Consider the following 24619-nt stretch of genomic DNA (forward strand, 5'->3'; position numbering starts at 1 on the left):
AGTTACAATACAAAAACTATCCTACCCTAGAAAACCCATTGAAGAAACACAACACTGCAACATTCTTAGAGCCATTTAACACGGTCGGTTTTTCTGTGTACATCGTTTTCAGTCTCACAATTGATCTCATGGTATTTTTATATCAACCTACTCTGAGTTCTCTGTAAAACATCACTTTTTTAAATTTGAATTTGAATTTTTTTTATACATAAATTGCACACCAACAGTGAATGAAAACCTAGATTTTGCATGTCAATGGATTAGATTCAGACAGGATTCAAAAAATCCCATTCTGAATCCAAATCCGAAATTAACAGATCCAACAATGACAATCCAGACGTTCTTTGATATCTGTTAATGCGACCCAATTATCCAGCCTTCTATATTAAGTTGGTATTAAACTGTAACCTAAAAAAATACTTTTGAGATGTAAATTAATTTATATGCCAGACATATATCCTTGTTTCTCAGGGAAATGTTATCATTACAACAATTGTCCCGCCGATGCTACATCAGAGAGAACAAAGGAGCCATTAGGCAAGTGAACAGACTCAAATATCCCACCTCTTTTTCACACGGAACATCAAGGCCGATGATTTAATATCATCTTGCGGCACTTGCAGCATGAACTGGATTTTCGCTTTCATTGGAGCCGTCTTTGCCTTCCCAGATTCATCTCCAACCTGAAACAGGAAAATATCAAGTCAACACCAAGCCTCTCAATTTCTTGTAATGAATTTTCAAGATAAAATAAATAAAGAAACTGTGTGCTGCCACCACTCAATTTATGATTTGCTACAAATATAAGAACACTTCTTTCCTATTGTTTTTACCCTATTTGAATAGTCTTTTCTTTGGCATGCAATCCCAAAACAAAATGCAAGCTTGACAAACCAACAAAATAATTCACTTACTGTGCATGTGCATGTATTTATTTATTTATTGGTACTACAGTAAATTCATTTAAAACACCAACATGATATGTGCTTTACACTAGAAACAGTGGCACCTTAAATGATGCTTAAAACTTCAGGCTCCGTTTGTGGTGTAATCTCCTCCTTTGGTTAAAACAATGGTGCCTTACATGAATCACAAATCAAGATGACTCATGCATAGAAAAATATCAATTATGTTCTTGAGTACGCATTCCCATGGAAACTAAAGGAAAGAGTCGAGGAGGGTAGGATATCACTAAATGGAGAAAAGGCTAGCAAACTTAACCATAATCTTGACTGTCTATGTCCATTTTATACTATTCACTTTAAGTTTTCTACGTGGGCTAAAAATATATAGAAATAAACAATTTTTTTGAAACTCAATGATTCAGTTCAATTTTTTTATAGCATGAAATCACATTTGGCAAAAAAATAGGTGGAAACAAACAAAATACTCTAAAGAAAGAGAAAAACCATTTGGTTCCTTGTAAAATATACTGAACAAAACCAAAGGGTAGTTCAATTAGTTTCAACAACCACCTCCTGGAGCCTCGACACCTCTATTCAAGGTTGTTAAAATCGGGATCTTAGATAGGATCGGTGAAAGGGTCTCGTGGATCGGAACGTAAGATCGGATCGAGGATTATAAGATCGTACTTTCTATTTAAAAAAGTTAAAAATATAAATTAGAATGATACATATTAAAAACAAGGTAAAAAATCACAAAATCTACAATCTTACTTACGATCCTACCTACAATCCTACATGATCCCATACGATTCTACTTGCGATCCTGTTATAGCATCGATCCTACAACGATCTAAATCATCGTAGCAATGTAGTATCATAGGATTGTACGATCCTACGATCCAGATCACGATTTTAATAACCATGCCTCTACTATTGCATTGTCATTGTGAAGCAGTGTTGTTAATTCTGTTCTGTACAAGCCCGTACATACCATTATAGCAAGAAACAAATACAATAGGGAGACAGTTTCGTCCCGGCTAAATTCCGTTCTGTCTCAAAGTATATTGGGCATACTGGTCATTGTCACCCAATTATTGGCCATACCGGCTGTTAACTACCATTCATTAACTACTAATTTCAGTCAAAGTTACAGCATAAATAAAAATTGTATTAAATAAAACTAACACAATACACAATCATTGAAATTTAAAAAGGGCTCCCATCGAATTCAGAGTTTGTTGAATGTGCTATTATTTAGCATAAATTTCATTTTTACGCTTTGAATAATCAACTTTTGTCTGAGGTTCCATGTTGGAATAACCATAATTATAAACATCATTTTCTTTTTCCTCTTGCATTCATCTCTTCAATTACTACTTTTATTTCTTCTAGCCTAGCCTTCCTCTCTCGAGTATCACATCTTTGCTTGTTAAAATTCTCCATCAAATCACAAAAATGAAAGCTTGAATCATCTACTACCTTGCTCTTTCTACACAATTCATTTTCAGTCTTTATTCCATTAGGTCTTTTAGTTCTTGGCAAAGTAACACCAGCTTAAATTGGATCTTGATTGGAGCCCAGACAAATAGATGTGTCAAAATGAGAAGGGGAAAATAGGGAGGGATCATTGCATGAGTCATTCACCTTTTGAAATCTTACCACTTTATATTGTTAATAATTTAAAAAATAATTTTGGTGAAGATTTCGATTGTTATTAAATAAACTAGTAAACATATGTGACGAATTCAAGAGAGGGACGAGGATTTAGATTTCTTTGTTGTTATATAAATAAAGGCATAATAAATTAGTGATAAATTAAACTACAATTATAATGGTTTAGATGTAATTTTTATTAAAAAAATCCAATGGTCAAAGGTGTAATATAAAATAGCATTGTGCTATTTTAGAACAACATATACTACATCGCTAGAGTAAGTGTTTTATGTTGTGATGCGTTATTTTAGCACTGCAACATCTAAATAATACACCACTATAATTGCTTCAACACTAATCCCTATGAATCTACATTATTTTTCTTTTGTTAGTCTCCTAAATTATTTTGTTAAAACTTGCAGTTAGTTTCATGGGTGTCCAAACGATGGACATGCGTCCTTCAAGTGTTCGAAGCGTGTCTAGGTCTAAAAATGAAACTAATAATAATATGAGTGTCAACACATGTCAAAAAGTGTCTGATGGATGCCAATGTTCGACACAGACATGCTATCTTAGAAGCATCAGTGCTGCTTAGCCGATGAAGAATACAATATGAATAAAGATGACTTCAAAATTGAAAAAAAAAAAAATATATATATATATATATAGAGAGAGAGACCAACACTTATCTTCAAATCATCATCTCCCCCTTGTTCAGTGTTATCCCAAACATCTCTAATAGACAGAACTAGATGAGTGGAAACTGAGAGGGGAGAGGTCCTCTCTTGCATGCATGAAAATTGGTGATAGCAACTGGAAACTCAAGACACAGAGATCCTAATAAAAGTCACTTATGCCCAGTTGATTTGATTTATTTTACGAGGACTTGGATTGGTGAATCATGTTTTGTTAAATATATTTGAATTGTAAAGGTGCAGTTGCAATTACAGTTACAATTTAAACATAAAAGTTGTAAATTAAAAAAACGATATATTATGCAAAATTTATTTTTATAAACAAACATAAATATTTTATAATATATTATATTTATTACGATAAATTTGAAATGGGAAGCTGGTACACACTAGTACCAATACATACTATACCATACCAATTATTAAAACAGTAAACTCTGGCATGGGATTGACAACTTTGTTGTGAATACAAACTGCGCATCTTTCATTCACTAGTTATTCCACCTTCAAGAGAAATTAAGAAAAATCTAATCATTTAAATCAATAAAATCAACCTAATAGTTCTCATGGTTTACAAGTTGAACAGTAACCACCAATTGTAGAAGATCTCACTAAAGATGATACGGTAGTCTGACATTTATACATGTCCATGCTGAAGATGAATTCTAGCTCAAACCGTGGCTAGTACAAGACTACATCATGGTAGCAAGAAATTCTATTCATGGGAATCTTGTTTGGAGCAATATTGTTCTATTTTCGTTTTCCAAGACTTGAGGGTTGTTTTAAGAAAAACTTAGGATAATACAAAATATGCAGCACAGGTACGAGTACGAGTATTGGTACTGGAACAATACGGGTACGTCGATACGATAAAATCTAAAAAAAACAAAGTACAGGCATGGCTTGATACGTTTGTAAAAAAATATTTATTTTTAATTTAGAGTAATACAAAAATTGATTAAATGGTGTAATATGTTAAGATCCAACCTAAAATTAACATTTAATGCCAAAAGTAAAGATACAAACCAAAATTAAATGTCATTATATTAAATAAATTACAAACCATAGCTTAATTTTAAATCATGCCAAGCATAAAACCAAAAATAAAAAAGAAGTCTAGTGAAAGGAATCTTATCTCTGTAGTATAAGAAAATATTATTTCAACTAAGGTACAATACGACTTAGATATTAAGTACGTCTAGGTATGCCAAAAATTAAGAAGAAAAAATTTAGAGAAGTGTTTCATGTACCCGATACGTATGTAAAAGAACCATACGAAGTACCATACGCCAATAAGTATCCGATACGGGCACGGCATGTTTATCGAAATAGCCATGCTTCATAAGCTAGACTTTTGTGGCTTCACTTAAGGAAGATGATATGCTACTTGACATCTATGAAGCACCAACACTTCAAAACATGTGTCGTGGTGTCAGACACAATGCAGACATGTATGAGACACGCCACATGGTGTGTTCCTCTATTTAATTTAATTAAATTTTTTTTTTTTCCAGGCGACACGCCGAGGACACGATGGAGACAAGCCAACTAGTTTTTTTTTAATCCCTATTCGTGCTTTTGGATGGACGTTGAATGTCGTTAACTTTTTGCTTAAATTTAAATAATTAAAATGGGGTATTTTTAATTATATTAAATTAGTATTAGTTTTTGTTAATTTTGATTATTTGTAGATGTAATATTTTAATTTATATAGCAAATAAAAATATATATAATTTTTTTTTTATTACCATGTCGCCGCCATGCTATGAAGAACGGACACCTCTTCGAAAACAACGCATGGGTGTCCGGCACATGTCAGACACCGACACGCATCAAACACGTGGTGGACATGTGTCCAATACTCAATGAGAGGTGCTCCCTTTTTTTTTTGAATTTTTTGCAGTCGGACATGCTTGGACACGTTTGAGACACAATTCTGAACAAAACCTAAACATGTTGGTTGACAAAGAGAGAGAGAAGAGAAAGAAGGTGAAAAAAAACCTGAACATGCTGAAGCTCAAGAGGGTGAAAAACTAGTTGAAGCCCTAGATCAAGGTATGTCCTCCTTCGTTCTTCTTCTTTCATCACTTCGAAGATTGTCTCTCTGTGTGCTTTTCGTCTCTTTCTATCTCTCGTAAGTCGTCTATCTGTCTCTCGCAAATCGTCTCTCTCTCTCTCTCTCTGTTTTCGTCGTCTCCTCCTCTCTGCTTTTCCCTCTGTTTTTCATCTCTCACTGATCCTTTCCCTCTTTTTTTTTTGTATCTCTCTTGCTTTTTATTTATTTTTTTCTTTTTCTTCTCAAATTGAAAATACTTTTTTTTATAACAAAAACCCTACTTTTTTTTATTTATACCTAAGACCCTCTTTTTATTTTTTCTATTTTTTATTTTTATTTTTAATTTTAGACATAATAAATAAATAAAATCATATATATTAAATGTGTCCCCAACGTGTCGTGTCCCTCCTTTTTGAAAATTTGTGTGTCCGCGTGTTCGTATGGTGTCCCGTGTCCATACTTCATAGCCGCCATGTCTGTGTCCATGTTCGTGTTTGTTCTTCTTAGCTATAGGCATTGTCAATTGTGGAAAATCTTTTCTTTAATCCACTTTTCTCTATCATGGAATCCACTTCCATCTCACTTTTTATTTTGTCTCTAACATTCTCCGTTCTCTCCTCATTACTCCCAACAGCAACTAGATAGAAAATTGTTTCAATTGACCAATCATTAAATGCAATTTTTGTTTCTCTACAAGGTTGCCTACATTTTCTGTCAGAAAGCATCCTTCATTAAATACTTTGCCAGTAGAAGATTAAGAGAGAATGCCTCCTTTAGAAGAATAACAAGGAAAGAAAAACAGAGCATAGGTGGCACTCCTTGTGTTATCATTGATTAAGCTGGAATAAAAAGCATCTAAACAATGGCCACAGTTGGCAGCTACAAACTGTAATTGAGCATCACCAGTCCATTCATGTTAGTGATCAGCTTTCTGCTATCTACTAAAGGCTTTAATGAGTTTTCCCCAAACCCTCTCTATGCTTGAAAGAGTTAAAGCAAACACTATATCTTCAACTGTAGCATAGTCCATGACTGCAGAGCTATTATTACAATTGCAAAATTCCTCGACTTAGACATCTACTTCACTATGTCGCACTAAATCCTCTTTGTAGTGATAGGTGAAATACTATCGTTAAGTCAACACCAAAATACATGAAATGAATAGAAAAAACTGAGATTTAAAAGTCCAGCATCAACTTGTCAAGATGATCCAACTACTCACCTTTTATAGCCATTATGATGATTTCTCTTTCCTACTTGAAAGACAAATTTATCATTGCTGGGTTGAAGTTAGGAGAGTTAAACACGGTTGTATATTATACTGCACATAATAATGGTATTTCCAGAATTCTACGGTGGTAACAATGATATTTTGGTATTTTTGGGTAATCAAATAAGATTATAGAGTATTTCATCTTTTCAATCTTTAAACTGAATTGGAGTGGGTATGAAAAAATATTTGGGCAGCAGTAGTGCTACCGAACAAAAGCTCATTGTTGCTTGTAGGTAGAACATAAAACAACAAGAAAACCAATTTTGTACCCCCAATCGGGAATTGAACATTGGGGGTGGCAAGCGATAGATGGTACTCCAAGCCTAGTTAGCGATAACACAATATCATAAGAATTAATCGTCAACAAAAAAAATTATACCCAATGCAAAGGCTTTTGTTTATAGAAAAGTTTGGGAAATTAGAAGAGGTACGCAATCTTAGCCCTAATCGTGGAGATAACAACTTTTGAACTAATGTAATCGTTACAAGTTCTCAAGTTTAGATGAGAATGAATTTGTTCAACTGTTTTCTTGTTGTATCCAATAATTTGCTCAAAAAACTTTAACTTGGAACTAATCTCATGATACCATGATGTTTACAAAATCCCAGCTCATCTCAATGACTTTAAAATGAGCCTAGGGATATACCTGTGGGACTTTAAGGATACACACAGGGGACTGGGGAGAGCTAATTTGACATGGGAGAAAAATAAGGAACGTAGAAGTGATATTAGGACTTCAGATAAGAAACTAAGGAATTTGGATTGCTCATTACAGAATTTGTAGCACAATTTCTATTTACTGAGCCAGAGTATATACATCCTTCTTGCAAGGGATTGGGCTTCCAAGCAGTGTTGGGTTTCAAAGTGTTTTGTTACCAATAAAAAAATTATATAAGCCAATGGGTAAAGAAAATCAAAGCACTGACAATTATATAACAAAATTCACCAATTGCCAGTAGGCAATTAAGTAAAAGAAAAACACATACCCAAAGAGATGCCCATCCAAGTCGCACCTCTGAATCATAACCGACTTTGAATTTGTAGTCCTTGCCAACCGTGTGCTTGTATACCGTACTCCAGTAGTTTGAATCAAAATTGTACCAATAGCTGGCCAAACAATAATCAAAGTAAGATTAAGCACCTCTGTGGTCATATAGCATGTGTGTTACGAATTTCTTAACAAAAAATAACTTGTTCATCTTCCTGTCCACTGGCAACTATACATTCCTTCTAAGAAAAATTTTCCAGCGGGCTAACTTCTACTATTGGAGATTTGTTACTATCAAAGTTGTCATGGCAATGGCGTAAAATGCATACAATTCTAATTTTACTTTCTTAATGTCTGAGCATTTGAATTACTTCCTATTAAGTCTATAAAATACATGTATTTAGACAATAATATGACAAACAAGGCAAGCACAATAGAATTAATGCCTCCTCAATAGATATATAGGAGAGACATGCATCCTAAAAGATATGGATGACAAAGAGACAGGTATGCAGTGCGGCCCCTGTGATAAGTTTGCATTTTGAATCCCCATCCCTGAAGCTGTGCACCCCTACAATCCTTCCCCACAACACACTAAAGTAAGATAAAAAAAGACTAAAATCTGTGAGAAAATGTCAGCCGCTTGCCTACAAGAGATAGGAATGTGACAAAGAAGATGATGATAAAACAATATTAGAGAGAGAGAGAGAGAGAGAGAGAGAGAGAGAGAGGGAAAAGCTATCAGAGTGATTGTTAATATATATATATATATATTTTTTATGAATAGGAAAGTACTAGTATATGTGGTTATAATTTCAACTGTCTTACAATCTTAGCAACTCCAGCCAAGTGGTTTGCGCCAGATGTAACAAGTTAATGGTGGTGTAGAGGATAGTTTCTCACGTAGAGGAAGATGATGGCACATGTAAAAGGAGAGGACTAAACAATATAAGGTGAAGACTAAAACTCTAGGCTTAAATATGTAAAAAGGAGTAACCAGGGTATGAGCAAGATAAAGGGTATATTTTATCAATACTGAATATGATCAGAGTGGTGCAGGGACCTGTCTTCCCTGCTAAGAGATAATAATTCACCATTTGGACAACATATGATATTCTCACCAAATATGCACACAAATTGAAAACATAAGCTAGAAAACTTAACAGTGCCAGCAATTTAAGCTTCTAGTGCTGTAGTAAATACAACTTGATGGATATGAATTTGGACATCTTTCAACACAATACAGTTATATACAGCTCCTAGTTTCTATAACCCATTGTGCAAGACAGCAGTATCTATACAATCCATATGGTACACAGCTCATGACACTTACATCAAAAGTTCCACATTCTTTTCTTTGTTGCAGCTTATTAAAGGTAATGAATAGTCAAGATTGTCAGATTACATCAAACTCAGAAGAACCCAAGGACTGTGTTCTTGACATTTTCCCCCCTTTTCACAAAAGAGGTTCTTGGAGCAGAACCAAATGTAGAAGTTTAATAAGCAGTTCCTGGAAGCAAAACATGCTTAGTTTTTGTAATTCATATTGTCTTGGCATGACCATAGCACACCATTCAAGTGCCAACTTTCCATCAAATTAAGATTCAACAGCATACTGAATATATATGATCTAAGCGGGTTAATAAGAGAGAGACAAGAGACAGAGAGATCACCTCAGCTTGTCTGAAGGACCAAATCGACGCTTGAATGCAAATGATAATGCATTTGAAGGCAATGACAAGTTTGGAATGAAGGCCATTTGCTCGTCCTGCAGGAAATTTTAAAACTCCCAACTTCATTTATTACCAAAAAATGAAATGCCCAGAAATGGGAATCTCAGTACCCAGTGTTTTATAGGAAGGTGATCACCCTGGGCCATAATTTGCAAAATTAGAAATTCTAAACCATCCAATAAGCTATATATAGTTAGATCAACCCTTGTGCCCACATTGCAAGCCACATTATCTTCACCAGCATTAGTAACAAGTGTCATTATTGTGGGGTGAAACCTAAACCAACGAGAATTTGCCACGTTAATTCTCCCTCGTGATGAAGCCTACAAACTGAGGCCCCTGTTCATGGTACAAGCCAATGCATACAAGAGTCAATCTCCAAGGAGCCTCCTTGGAGCACTCAGTACCCCCTACTAGAATGAACTCCCATCCAACCTCACCCATCTCCTTTCATGTCAAAAACATGCTCAAGCCTCTCTTGGCCTGCTTGGCTCAACCATTCCTCTCTTATGACCTACATTTTACACTACTTCTCCAAAGGCACTCTAAACTCCTACACTAACCTAGGTCTAGAGCTGGATTTCGAAACCACTCTCAGGATTGGTGATATGGTTATGGGGAGCCCGAGCAATCCTATGAACCTTGTGTAGAATGACAAGATCTTGTGACTTGGTGGCTAGATTTGATGGTTTGTCCCATTCTCTCTCCAATTAACTCCCAGCTGGTTGACTTCCAGGGCCCAACCTCCGACAAAAAAGGGGTTTTGCTTTTGTTGCCTCTCTCTCTCTCTCTCTCTCTCTCTCTCTCTCTCCCCCCCCCCCCCCCCCAAAAAAAAAAAAAAAAAAACAGTACTGCCTTTGTTTTCAACCAACCCATTTCCGGTGACTTGGCACCACCTCAAAGACTGCCATATTTCTCGTAGGGCTCCACAACCATCCTATTCACTCACCACCACCCACACTTAGCCTTGGAAACAATATTTGAGGGTAGTTCGTGATCATCCAAAGAAGAAATTTCGACCAAAACGAAAAAATCAGACAAAATGCATTTGATGAACTGAATGCTGAAAAATACCTTGTACAAGTATCTTAGATTTATGTTTTCATCCTTGTATTGAGCAGTGCAAACCCCATTCAAGAGATGACCTTTGACGATTCCATTTATTGACAACATTTTCTTCACTTCCTCCTCCTCTTTCTCCTCCAATGAAATTTCACCAAGAGGAAAATTAAAGGTGGCTTTTGGCTGCAGCACCCAAAAGGCAAGTAAAGAAATTAGAGAATAAAATAATCTTGTAGAAATATAGCAAAAGAGGTAATGCATGAGGGTACCAAAGCCACCAAAACACTATCTCAAATCATCAGCTAAAAGAGTCGCATTGAGATATGCTTTCAATAGCTCAAGGTATATACAAATTGTGACCCAAAATTGTGTGCTGCTACAAGTAGCTCAAATGTGTACAATTCATGCAAAGAATTGTTCTCACCAGGCCAACAGATGGAACAGCAGATACCAGTTCAAATTTGTAGGCAGGACCGGCAAGATCTGCAACAATTGCCACCTCTCCTTGTTGTGCCTAAGGGATGTATAGCATTCATGTAAGAATAAAACCATGGAACGGTACACAATACAAACTGAAAATTCTTAGTACAGGTGATGTGGCACAGGAGAATAATAGAAGCATAACAAAGACGAAGAATAAATTAGCGATCACAATCTCAAAACAACTCTTAATATCAATTTCAATAATCAACATTTATCAAGTCTAGTCTCCAAAACTGTAACATAAAAGCCATATATATAGGAATCCTAGGAAATCATAATAAAAGGTACCAAAAATAAAACACTACCCTAATAAACTTTTAAATTGAATTCAAGCTTATAAATAAAAAAATCTTCGGTAGCGTTTTCTAAATATGATTTGAGAATAGAGTTGTATTTTGAGTTTGTAAGTTCTGGAATTATGATTTTGAGTGCGGAAAATTAATTTGGTTATGAGTTTTGAAAAGAGTTTTAAATTGAGTTTTGGAAGAAGTTTTGAGTTTTTGAAATTAGAAAAGTTATTTGATTCAAAAACTTACAACTCATAACCAAACACACAACCTAAAATTCCATTAAAAGCTAATATAAAAATTAACAAAATTCCGAAAAAAATTTGATTTACAATATAAAAATAACATGTGCAAAAAAAAAAAGAAAAAAAACGAACACTGTTCCGGTTCTGGGAGGACGACCAGGTTAGCCAAATTTTTCTGCTTGGAAAGGAGTTTTCAAAAGTAGGTGTGGAATTATAATTTGAAAACGCAAAACAAACACCACACTCATGAAAATGGGTAGAAATGTGTTTGGCAAACATAACCAAACAAAGCCTTCAATTTTCTATTTATCCAATGCCTTTATGATCCCCATCAAAACGAACAACAATAATAGGAACCAGTTTAATTCAAGAAACATTGCAAGAAAAGAAAAGTTCCAAATACAAGAAATAAAAGATTACTTCAAAATGCAAAATGAAAAAATGTTTCTTTTGTAAATTAGAGAGCTAAAAGCCGAAAAGCTAAATGGAGTGGTCTCAAAATATGTTTATGCTTAGAAGCACAATATGTGCACAAGAATCTTCTAATTTAATTTGAATGCGTTCACGTAGTTACGTTACATGAATTGTTAATTAAATTAGAGATATGCTTTTGCAGTTGGAGAGTTATTACACTGAGGTGATTTTTTGGTACCTTGTTTCGTCCCTCCTTTTCTTTCTGCCATTTTTGTCGATTTATTTGGTATACAATGTTGTACTCCTTAGAAGAGTATCCCGAGAATTACGGGCAGTTCACTCAAATGTGTGTAGATCGCTTTTTGACGTGGCAACTAGGACTGTGGAAAGAGAGCTGGCGGAGAGCTCCGGTGAAGTTTGTTCTGGTGTACGAAGAGCAGAAGGCAAAAATATCAATGCTAAGGTGTCTGAACAGAAGGGTTAGCAGAGGTAACAGATCCTGTAGAAGTGTTCGTATAAAAGATTTGGAGTTATTTATAAAAAATGGAAGGAATAGGAAGCAGCCATTACCGGACCCCCCTTGCATACCGGAGGTCAAGGACACCGGTGGCCAGTGGATATAGACGTAATTACCGTAGTCGTGCACCTTTTAAGACCCAGTATGTTCGCAGACGGTACGTTCAAAATATTCCCCGATTTATTAAGAAGACTAAGAGGGGAGTAAGGAAATTACAGCTATACGATGAACAATTAAGGGACGTTAAGTTTGATAATAAAGGCGTGGTGCGATTACTTAATGGTATTGAGTTGGGTAATAAGAGATCTGACCGTCAATCAGACAAGATCGTGGTTAAGGGTATCAAATTCATTGGTAATGTTCAATTGGGACAAGATGCTAAGGACAAAGCTATGGTCCACCACGTGTTGTTTTTTGTCATCAGTGATAATAGTCCGTCAGATTCCGTCCATACACCTGACAAGATATTTATTGGAGTTGGCGAGGGTAATCCTGAGACCTGGATTGTTGATCCTGACCAGTCCGACTGGTTTCAGATGCTAAAGAAAATGAGATTCAAGCTCGTTGGTGGCAAGGACAAAGAGTACGTTCATCACGGGATAGAAGTTGTAGACCGGTTCTTCCCAGTTGATGTTTGGACGGACTACAAAGATATGCTGTTGGGAAATGTTGGAAGCATTCAAAAGGGTGCCATATATTTAGTGGCTGCTACTGTTAGTGGAAAGGAGTGCAAAATTACTTTAAGGAGTCAAATGTACTTTAAAACTGTTTAGAATTGTAATTTAATGTATTTTTATTTTTAATGTTCAGGTTAATGGAGGTGGACGATATAAAAACTTAGCAAAGAGGAAGTTGATCGTAGAGGATCAGTTGTTATGGATCCAGCAGAATTTTCTAATGTTTTACGAAATGTAATCATCAGGGTAAAAAATAGTAATGTGGCTCAAGATGTAACAGTTGATGATAAGAAAAATGTAATAAGTAAATAAAACTTTGAGTGATTTTATAAATAAATTTAATAAAATTTTTCATTAATCATGACAGTGGTTACATTAACATCAAACTATTTTCTCATTTTTGGGGACATTGAATCTAACCAACTACTGTCCCCATTGGTTAATAAAATACAAGGAATTCCTCCTCTAATAGTGAGATCTGGTTGGAACTTAACGAACACATGGAAATCTCTCTGGCATCCTACTAAATTCTTCATTAATTCAATAGGTACTGTCGAGTATTTGATATCGTCTATGACGTTGTAGACGGCGTCTTGGTCGTAGTCCTTGAAACTTATTCTGCCGGAGAAGTAATTGTGTCTTCCGAGACTTCTGGCCTAGGCAGTTTTGCCTGTTCTTGAGAGTCCTTCGAGGTAGAGGGAGATTGGGCGGATGGGCTTCTGCTCTGGTTCCTGTTATCAGAGGAGGAGGAGAGTTCTTCGTCAGTATATAGATTGTTTATATTATTTTTATATATCCCTAATCTAAGGAAATCGTCTTCCCTCCAAACGGAGAGACAGCAATTTTGACATAACTCGTACTGAACGCAATTTCGACTTACAAACAAAATATTATTTTCTGCCCATTTTTTTACTTCTTTATTTAAGAAAGGAAATGAATTAAACGAGCTAGTATATGGGGGCCTCTCTCTTTTGTAATGATATCTGAAAAAGGTTTTTAATTGGGAGTATTTTGTGACGTAATCGGTGGGACATCTTTCTTTACAGAGAGCAAAGAATTGTTCCTCCGTTTCTGCTTCGCCAAGTATTCCCTTCCAGAGTTTGTCTCTGTTTTTCGAAGGACTTTTCCCCTTAGATGAAAATTCTCCCCATTCGACGAACTCGCCCCCTTTCTGTATATACTGTCGACTTGCTGTTGGCGAGTGGAGTTTTTCTATATTTGGATGGTAGATCCTCCCATTGGTTCCAGTGAGATCGAAAAATCTTGGGTTGGAGGTTTGGATCTTCTTCGTGCATTGAACCATGGCATGAAGGTGAGGGTTTCCATCTTCATGGAGCTCCCTTGCGACAAGTATGTAGTATGGCTGACAGGCTAGTTGGAGAGATTGGAGGAGTTCTAAGAGTTGTTCTTTTGGGCATGAGCATTGTGGGTAGGTGAGAAAAACATTCTTGGCATAAAAACGGAAAGAAGCTTGGTTAGGCATTATTTAGCTTATTTAGTGCTTAACACTTAACTTACACAGGTGTGAATGTTGTTTGTCAAGGCTTTATATAGGGGAAGGTCACACCAGCTGGGGGGCGCTATATATAATATTACTAGCGCCCCATGTATTGTACCCGTTAGGCAATTTCATCCGTTGATGGACGTACGGATGGTGACGTGTAAGGCGGAGATTAAATCCGTACTCACACCAAATAGTAATCACTATTTGGTGTGAGTAGCCGGGGATTGGTGTGAATAGATGTGGCCATCTCCTGTCCACACACGTGTCACATCGTGGTGGTTTTGCTTGGATATAAAGCAAAGGAGCACAGAATTCCGCGTGAATGAACAGTAATGGGCGGGAATTCAAATTTTAAATTCTGAATCTCCGTATTTACAGCTGTCTATATATTTGGGTCTAGCCTCAGATATTTGTCGGTGGAGAGAGATAAGAGAGATATGCTTTTGCAGTTGGAGAGTTATTACGCTGAGGCGATTTTCTGGTACCTTGTTTCGTCCCCCCCCTTTTCTTTCTGCCATTTTTGTCGATTTATTTGGTATACAATGTTGTACTCCTTAGAAGAGTATCTCGAGAATTACGGGCAGTTCACTCAAATGTGTGTAGATCGCTTTTTGACGTGGCAACTAGGACTGTGGGAAGAGAGCCGGCGGAGAGCTTCGGTGAAGTTTGTTCCGGTGTACGAAGAGCAGAGGGCAAAAATATCAAAGCTAAGGTGTCTGAACAGAAAGGTTAGCAGAGGTAACAGATCCTGTAGAAGTGTTCGTATAAAAGATTTGGAGTTATTTATAAAAAATGGAACGAATAGGAAGCAGCCATTACCGGACCCCCCTTGCGTACCGGAGGTCAAGGACACCGGTGGCCAGTGGATATAGGCGTAGTTACCGTAGTCGTGCACCTTTTAAGACCCAGTATGTTCGCAGACGGTACGTTCAGAATATTCCCCGATTTATTAAGAAGACTAAGAGGGGAGTAAGGAAATTACAGCTATACGATGAACAATTAAGGAACGTTAAGTTTGATAATAAAGGCGTGGCGCGATTACTTAATGGTATTGAGTTGGGTAATAAGAGATCTGACCGTCAATCAGACAATATCGTGGTTAAGGGTATCAAATTCATTGGTAATGTTCAATTGGGACAAGATGCTAAGGACGAAGCTGTGGTCCACCACGTGTTACTTTTTGTCATCAGTGATAATAGTCCGTCAGATTCCGTCCCTACACCTGACAAGATATTTATTGGAGTTGGCGAGGGTAATCCTGAGACTTGGATTGTTATCCTGACCAATCCGACCGGTTTCGGATGCTAAAGAAAATGAGATTCAAGCTCGTTGGTGGCAAGGACAAAGAGTACGTTCGTCACGGGATAGAAATTGTAGACCGGTTCTTCCCAGTTGATGTTTGGACGGACTACAAAAATACGCTGTTGAGAAATGTTGGAAGCATTCAAAAAGAAGCCATATATTTAGTGGCTGCTACTGTTAGTGGAAAGGAATGCAAAATTACTTTAAGGAGTCAAATGTACTTTAAAACTGTTTAGAATTATAATTTAATGTATTTTTATTTTTAATGTTCAGGTTGATGGAGGTGGACGATATAAAAACTGGGGTTGTTGAAGGTGTTTCGGCAAGTGATTTCAGTTGTATTGAACTTGCGTTGCCTAATTTATTTTCTCAATTGAGGTTAAGATACAAACAAAAAAGTATTAAGGTTAATAAAATATTGATAAAATATTCCCTCCTTTGCGCACCCAATGCTAGTGGATTGGTCAGAATAAATGTTTATAATCGAAGGTTAGACGGTAATGACAGTTTGCAGGCGTGGTTTATTTTCCCAGTAAATTGTCAATGCGAGTTATGTGAGAATATGTGTTCTTCTCGGATTAGGATTCAGTGTCCTATGTATATTAGACTTCTATATATCTCAGTAATGTATTCATGTAGGGTTAGGAATTAATTAGTGGTACTCTATATAAATGATGTATGTATTCTTTGTTCAAATTAATTCAATCTAATATACAGGTTGTTTAGAAAACTTACATGGTATCAGAGCTTTGTGATTCCTGATTTCGTGTTGGCTAGGGTTACGCACGAACTGGTTCAACTTGTTCGTGATTCATCTGTTTGATCGCGTTCTCTCTTTCTCGATTATCTGGTACATGATCAAACTCCTTTGGTTCGATCTCTGTTCATGACTTGGGTGACCCATCTGTTTCGTCTGCAAGGGCTTCTTTTGGATGCCTCGTCTCGCGAGTGAGTCGTCTCAGTTGACCCATCGAACTGCTCATCTCAGTCTCAGTCATCCTCGCGGCTCATCGTGTCTCCGTCTTGGTCGACTCTTGTGGTCGTCTCTCTGTGGTCGCCTCTATGCTTCGTGATCTCTGTCTGAGATCTTCGCGAGCTCCGTCTGAAATCAATCTCAGCTTCAGTCTCTCTCTCTCTCTGCTTCGCGATCTCTGCTTCAACTTGGGTATTTCCATTTAAAACCCTTATTCCTGTTTGGCCCATTTATTAAGTTATTAGTATATTTTGACCCATTAATCTTTTGTTTATTACAATAATGGACTCTAAAATTCAAGCGATTAAATGTAAACTCAATGGTGGTAATTATGCCTATTGGGCCAGTGTTATGAAGAATTTTCTTCTTGGTCAAAAAAAATGGGGCTATGTTTCTGGTTCTGCTCCTCGTCCATCGGACCCAAAGGTAGAAGGATATCTGTCTTCCTGTGACACTTGGGATTGTGATAATGCCCAAGTTCTTACCTGGTTTCACAACTCTGTAGATGACCGTATTGGAATGATGTTTTCCAAGTACAGTACTGCCAAGGAAGTGTGGGATTATTTACTCGGTGTTTATCAGCAGTCCAATTTTGCCAAACGGTATGAGTTGGAAACAACTATTCAGGGTGCTCGTCAGCGGGATCAAACTATTCAAGACTTTTATATTGAGATGACAGGTCTCTGGGATCAGTTGGCTTTTATGGAACCACCTAGTCTCAAAATATTAGACGCTTATATTGAGTTTCGGGAACAGGGTCGTTTAGTCCAGTTCTTAACAGCTCTCTCCCCTCAGTATGAGGCTATTCGAGGTGGCATCCTTCACCGATCTCCTCTTCCCTCTGTGGATGCTATTGTTCGTGAACTCCTTTCCGAGGAAACCCGTCTTAAGACGGCCAGTCAGACTTTGCCTCCTTCTGTGTTCTTGGCTCCTGCCAAGCCGCCCTTGTTATCGACCCCTCCTTCTCATCAACTTCAGGCCACTACGAAACCCAAGAGAGGACCATTAGGGCTAGATGAGTGTGCTTTCTGCCGTCAGAGGGGTCATTGGAAGAACAATTGTCCTAAAAAGGGACGTCAGCCTGCTCCGTCTTCTCAGACACAGTTCCGCGGTACTACTTCGAGTACTTTCCGACCTCCTGCTGCTTACACTGCATCTACTCCGGCCCCCGATCCTGACTTGGCTTCCCTGAGTGCTCAGGTTGCACAACTTCAGCATATCTTGTCCACCTCTCAGTCATCCCCATCTGCCTCCGCTCTTACCTCTCTTCATTCAGGTTTGCTTGGGTCCTCTTCAGGTATCCCTTCTTCTGTGTGGATTTTTGATTCTGGTGCCTCACATCATATGACTCCTCACCTTTCCTTACTTCAAAATTGTATTCCCCCACCCGTTCCTATTACTATTAATACTGCTAATGGATCTGGTATGTCTGTTTTATCTGTTGGGTCTGTCTTACCCTCTGCCATGTCTGCTGTTACTATTCCTTCTGTCTTTTATGTTCCTCAGTTATCTGTCAATTTGTTATCTATCAGTCAACTTGATGCGTCTGGTTTTGATGTTATCTTTTCCTCTTCTGTCTGTTGTGTGCAGGATCGGGTGTCCAAGAAGCAGATTGGGACCGGCCGTAGAATTGGAGATCTCTATGTGGTTGAAAGCTTGCATCTCCCCTTATCCACCTCTCCAGCTGCACTTTCCTCTTATCAATTAGATTCTCAGTCGAGTCAGTTTTACTTATGGCATTCTCGTCTTGGTCATTTGTCTGTTGACCGCTTACGGTCTTTAGCTCAGTCAGGATTGTTGGGTAAAGTTTCTCCTAGTCAAATTGATGAATGTCGGGGGTGTAAACTTGCTAAAATGTCAGCTTTACCTTTTAATAAAAGTACGTCTATTTCTGTTTCTCCTTTCTCTCTTGTACATACTGATGTCTGGGGACCCTCTCCTGTTCTTACTAAAGGGGGTTCAGTATATTATGTGTCTTTTGTAGATGACTGCACCCGTTACACATGGATTTATCTTATGACTCATAAGTCTGACTTCTACCAAATATATCGTACTTTCCAGTCTATGGTCACTACACAGTTTGGAGCTACTATTAAATTGTTGCGGTCTGACTTGGGTGGGGAATACTTTAAAACTGAATTCTGTGAATATTTGGCCAACTTGGGTACCATTCACCAAACTTCTTGTACTGATACACCTGCCCAAAATGGCCGAGCTGAGCGTAAACACCGTCATCTTCTTGAGACAGCTAGATCTCTTCTTCTCTCTGCCTCCGTTCCAGCTCCGTTTTGGGGTGAAGCAGTTCTTACTGCTGCTTTTCTTCTTAATCGTATGCCTACCCCCCTTCTTTCGGGTCGGTCTCCTTATGAGGCTCTCTTTTCTCAACCTCCTAATTACTCCCTCCTTCGTGTCTTTGGGTCTGCGTGTTTTGTCCTTTTACCCCGTAAAGATAGGACTAAACTTAGTGCCCGATCTGTCCTATGTGTTTTTTTGGGATATAGTCTCACTCAGAAAGGTTATCGCTATTATGACCCTGTTTCTCGTCGCCTTTATGTCTCCCGCCATGTTGCCTTTCTCGAACGTCTATCTTACTTTCAGCTTCCTCCTCTCACCGCCCCAGTTTCCAAAGAGGATTTGGTTCATATTGATCCATTTCCTTCTGAGGTCCCATCTGATGAGTACATCTCCACAGTTCCTCCTGAGCTTATTCCATCTTCTCCTTCTGCTTCACCTCTGACTACTTCTCCTCCTTCGCCTCCTCCTTCGCCTTCTCCTTCTCTTTCTTCTTCTCCTCCGTTGTTAGTTTATTCTCGTCGCAAGGCTCCTCCTCCCCTAGCTGTCTCTACCCCTGCTGCTGATCCTCCTGCTTCTGACGACTCTGATCCTGCTGCACACCGATATCCTCCTCGAGCGCGTCATCCTCCAAAAAGGTTGGGTTGGTCTAATACTTGTTTTTCTGCTTCCTATCGTACCTTTTTGTCTGCTATTCACTCTTTTGCAGAACCTCAGTCTTACAAGGAGGCCTGTCAGGATCCTCATTGGGTTCAAGCTATGGAGGATGAGTTGTTTGCTCTACAGAAAACGAGTACTTGGGAGTTGGTTCCTTTACCTGTTGGTAAGAATCTAGTTGGTTGCAAATGGGTCTACAAAGTCAAGACTCATTCTGATGGTTCTCTTGAGCGCTACAAAGCTCGTCTGGTGGCCAAAGGTTTCTCCCAGGAATATGGTATTGATTATGAGGAGACATTTGCTCCTGTTGCCAAGATGACTACTGTCCGTACTTTGATTTCTGTCGCTGCTGTTCGTTCTTGGCCCCTTTATCAGATGGATGTTAAGAATGCTTTTCTTAATGGCACTCTCACTGAGGAGGTTTATATGCGTCCTCCCCCTGGTCTTCACCATTCCTCTGGCCAAGTCTGTCGTCTTCGGCGTGCTCTATATGGTCTGAAGCAGTCTCCTCGTGCTTGGTATGATCGCTTTCAGACTGCTGTTACCGAGCTTGGGTTTCATCCTTCTGCTTCCGACTCTGCTTTATTTCTAAGACATACCTCGACTGGTTTTGTTGCTCTCTTACTATATGTAGATGATATGATCATCACTGGCTCTGACTCTTCTGCTATCTCTGAGGTCAAGCAGCATCTCTTTCGCACCTTCGAAATGAAGGATCTGGGACCATTGCGGTATTTTCTTGGCATTGAGGTGGCTTCTTCTCCTAAGGGTTACTTTCTGTCCCAGGCTAAGTATGCTAACGAGGTTATCCATCGTGCCAGACTTACTGACACTAAGCTGTCTGATACCCCCATTGAACTTAATGTAAAGCTCAACACTACTGATGGGGTTCCTCTAGATGATCCTACGTTGTATCGTGAGCTTGTGGGTTGCTTAGTCTATCTGACAGTTACTCGCCCTGATCTTACCTATGCTGTCCATGTAATTAGTCAGTTTGTTTCTGCCCCTCGCTCTACACATTGGGCTGCTTTGCTTCGAATTCTTCGTTATCTTCGCAGTACTATATTTCAGGGCTTGCTGTTCTCTTCTACTTCTTCCTTAGACTTGGTGGCTTATGCTGATGCTGATTGGGCTGGTGATGTTAATGATCGTAAATCTACTTCTGGTTTCTGTATGTTTCTTGGTGATTCCCTAATTTCTTGGAAAAGCAAGAAACAGCCTGTTGTTGCCCGTTCTACTGCCGAAGCTGAGTATCGTGCTATGGCTCATGCTACTGCTGAAATTGTCTGGCTTCGTCAGCTCTTATCTGAGTTGGGCGTCCCTCAATCTTCCCCAACCTCTCTCTATTGTGACAACCGAAGTGCTATTCAAATTGCTCATAACACAGTCTTCCATGAACGGACAAAACATATTGAGATTGATTGTCACTTCGTCCGCCAGCATCTGCAGTCTGGCTTTATCTCGCTTCCTTTTGTCTCTTCGGCTCTGCAACTTGCTGACTTCTTCACTAAGACTCACACCACTGCTCGGTTTCGGTTTTTTTCTTGACAAACTCTCAGTGTTTTCTGCTAAAACACCTTGAGTTTGAGCGGGGGTGTGAGAATATGTGTTCTTCTCGGATTAGGATTCAATGTCCTATGTATATTAGACTTCTATATATCTCAGTAATGTATTCATGTAGGGTTAGGAATTAATTAGTGGTACTCTATATAAATGATGTATGTATTCTTTGTTCAAATTAATTCAATCTAATATACAGGTTGTTTAGAAAACTTACAAGTTAGTCTATTATAGGAATGGTTATTGTTCAATTAACGACAAACAAGTGTCATGGATGGTGAAGTATCGACTTGAAAATACGTCTACTCACACCAAGCCCCGGCTACTCACACCAAATAGTGATTACTATTTGGTGTGAGTACGGATTTAATCTCCGCCTTACACGTCACCATCCGTACGTCCATCAACGGATGAAATTGCCTAACGGATACAATTTCAACAGCGGGGGCGCAAGTAATATTATATATAGCGCCCCCCCAACTGGTGTGACCTCCCCTTATATAAAGTCTCGACAAACAACATTCACACCTGTGTAAGTTAAGTGTTAAGCACTAAATAAGCTAAATAATGCCTCGCCAAGTCTCTTTCCGTTTTTATGTCAAGAATGTTTTCCTCACCTATCCACAATGCCCATGCCCAAAAGAACAACTCTTAGAACTCCTCCAATCTCTCCTCCAACTAGCCTGTCAGCCATACTACATACTTGTCGCAAGGGAGCTCCATGAAGATCGAAACCCTCACCTTCATGTCATGGTTCAATGCACAAAAAAGATCCAAACCTTCAACTCGAGATTTTTCGATCTCACTGGAACCAATGGGAGGATCTACTATTCAAATATAGAAAAACTCCACTCGCCAACAGCAAGTCAACAGTATATACAGAAAGGGGGCGAGTTCGTCGAATGGGGAGAATTTTCATTTAAGGGAAAAAGTCCTTCGAAAAACAGAGACGAACTCTGGAGGGGAATACTTGGCGAAGCAGAAACGGAGGAACAATTCTTTGCTCTCTATAAAGAAAGATGTCCCACCGATTACGTCACAAAATACCCCCAATTAAAAATATTTTTCAGGGATCATTACAAAAGAGAGAGGCCCCCATACACTAGCCCTTTTAATTCATTTCATTTCTTAAATGAAGAAATAAAAAAATGGACAGAAAATAATATTTTGTTTGTAAGTCGAAATTGCGTTCAGTACGAGTTATGTCAAAATTGTTGTCTCTCCGTTTGGAGGGAAGACGATTTCCTTAAATTAGGGATACACAAAAATAATATAAACAATTTATATACTGACGGAGAACTCTCCTCCTCCTCTGATAACAGGAACCAGAGCAGAGGCCCATCCGCCCAATCTCCCTCTACCTCGAAGGACTCTCAAGAACAGGCAAAACCACCTGGGCCAGAAGCCTCGGACGACACAATTACTTCTCCGGCAGAATAAGCTTCAAAGACTACGACCAAGACGCCGTCTACAACGTCATAGACGACATCAAATACTCGACAGTACCTATCGAATTAATGAAGAATTTAATAGGATGCCAGAGAGATTTCCATGTGTTTGTTAAATTCCAACCAGATCTCACTATTAGAGGAGGAATTCCTTGTATTTTATTAACCAATGGGGACGGTAGTTGGTTAGATTCAATGTCCCCAAAAATGAGAGAATGGTTTGATGTTAATGTAACCACTGTCATGATTAATGAAAAATTTTATTAAATTTATTTATAAAACCACTAAAAAATTTATTTACTTACTACATTTTCCTTATTATCAACTGTTATATCTTGAGTCACATCACTATTTTTTACACTGATGATTACATTTCGTAAAACATTAGAAAATTTTGTTGGATCCATAACAACTGATCCTCTACGATCAACTTCCTCTTTGCTAATACCAACCTCTGAAATCGATGGACCAGGATCAACATCAATAGTGTTATCACCACCCCGACATAAATCAATATCTGACAAACTCAGACGACCTCTGCGTTCATGAATAGCGGAAGAGGTGAAAGTGATCCAATTTTATTGTGAAGAAGTCCAAACCTACAACTTTGAAATTGAGAAGGATAAAATGGTATTAAGTTATAGTTGAGAGGGTGTCTGCATTATTAACAATATCTATCTATCATTATAAGGGTATACAAGTTTTGGGCCTTCTCAAATTGGGGGCGTAGGCGATTGTCTAACTGAACTAAGGCTCAGGCCGTCCCTTTGTAGTATTGCATGCGACTCGGGTAGTCCTAAACTGTGAAGCTTGATGTTTCCTATGGTTTAAACGTTGAGATCAAAGTTAGGAAACAATAATCAAACCTTTTTTCTCTTTACTTAAATGATGATAAAATGACTATTTTTCATTTTGGTAATGTAATGGTCATAACGGATCATTTGGGGGTTTTTTTTCTTTTTTCTTTTTTCTTTTTTTTGAATCATTCCACCCAATAAAAGAAGCAAGAGTTTCGAGTTTGGAAAATTAACTGTGCTGAAGATCAACAAAATGATACATAGTGACAGAGATATACCAAAATTAAGAATATTCACCGTACATCAGTCATTCACAACAGTCGAAGTTAAAGGAAATTTACTAAAACACAATGATTAAAACACAAGAGTCAAACATAGACCAAATTAGAGAGAGAGAGAGAGAGAGAGAGAGTTACCTTGACATCATGAGCAGCTCTCAAGTGCAAAGCAGGGCCAACGTCAAAGGAGCTCTTGATGAGAGCGTTGTGTTCTTCGAGATCGTAGTGGAGTGAGAGGTACTTGGAAGTGAGAGCCAATTGGGGCTCGGAGATCTCGCCCTTGTCGTTGTTCTGGAACGATAGCTTTAGCTTCGCGAGACTGTCTAACAACTTGCACGAAATCTTGTTGAAGAATATCGAGCTGTCGCTATCGAACTCTGTCGTCAATCTTATGCCCGGCCGCCGGGGAAGCGATATAAAGCCACCGCCGCCGTCAGTGGGCGGCAGCGGTGGTGGTGGTGGTGGTGGTGGTGGTGGATCGCCGGCTGTTGCCGGTGGTTCAATAGAATTAGGGTTAGGTGATATTGATTCCACCATTGTTTTTGTCATCTCTCTTCCACGTATGGTTCGAGAGGAGGATAGAGAGAGAGGGAAGAGGAAGAAGAAGAAGAAGAAAGAGAATTTGGAAGTATGTGTTTTGTGGCGGAAATTTAGATGGGCAGATTTTCATCCCAAAAAATGTACACCACCAAACAAGGATTCAAATTTCAAATTAACAAAATAAATAAATATTTTCTAAAAAGGTTTTAAAACACTTTTATGACGCATTAAAATTTGAAAAAGGTGGTGGGTGCTTCCATCTACTCGATTACTAATATT

The 24619-nt window shown here is 38.3% G+C and overlaps 1 protein-coding gene across 2 annotated transcripts; it reads right to left on the reverse strand.

The window, feature by feature from the left end:
• Nucleotides 1–326: 326 nt before the first annotated feature.
• OEP37 (chloroplast outer envelope protein 37) lies at nucleotides 327–24619 on the reverse strand. Of its 2 annotated transcripts, XR_014335574.1 has the most exons (7): nucleotides 23939–24530; nucleotides 10791–10880; nucleotides 10379–10549; nucleotides 9245–9339; nucleotides 7570–7690; nucleotides 3670–3757; nucleotides 327–683 (listed from the first exon to the last, which is right to left on the reverse strand). XR_014335574.1 is itself a non-coding variant. In XM_082878329.1 (6 exons), exons 1-6 carry the CDS (start codon nucleotides 24347–24349, stop codon nucleotides 552–554), a joined length of 1020 nt encoding a protein of 339 aa, XP_082734455.1. In that variant the 5' UTR covers nucleotides 24350–24619; the 3' UTR covers nucleotides 327–551. The 2 variants fall into 2 exon arrangements, 1 of the variants encoding a protein (XP_082734455.1); XM_082878329.1 differs by lacking the exon at nucleotides 3670–3757 and having other exon boundaries at nucleotides 23939–24619.

This window comes from Camellia sinensis, chromosome 7, assembly GCF_055761805.1.
Source record: "Camellia sinensis isolate YWXY chromosome 7, ASM5576180v1, whole genome shotgun sequence".
NCBI lineage: Eukaryota > Viridiplantae > Streptophyta > Magnoliopsida > Ericales > Theaceae > Camellia > Camellia sinensis.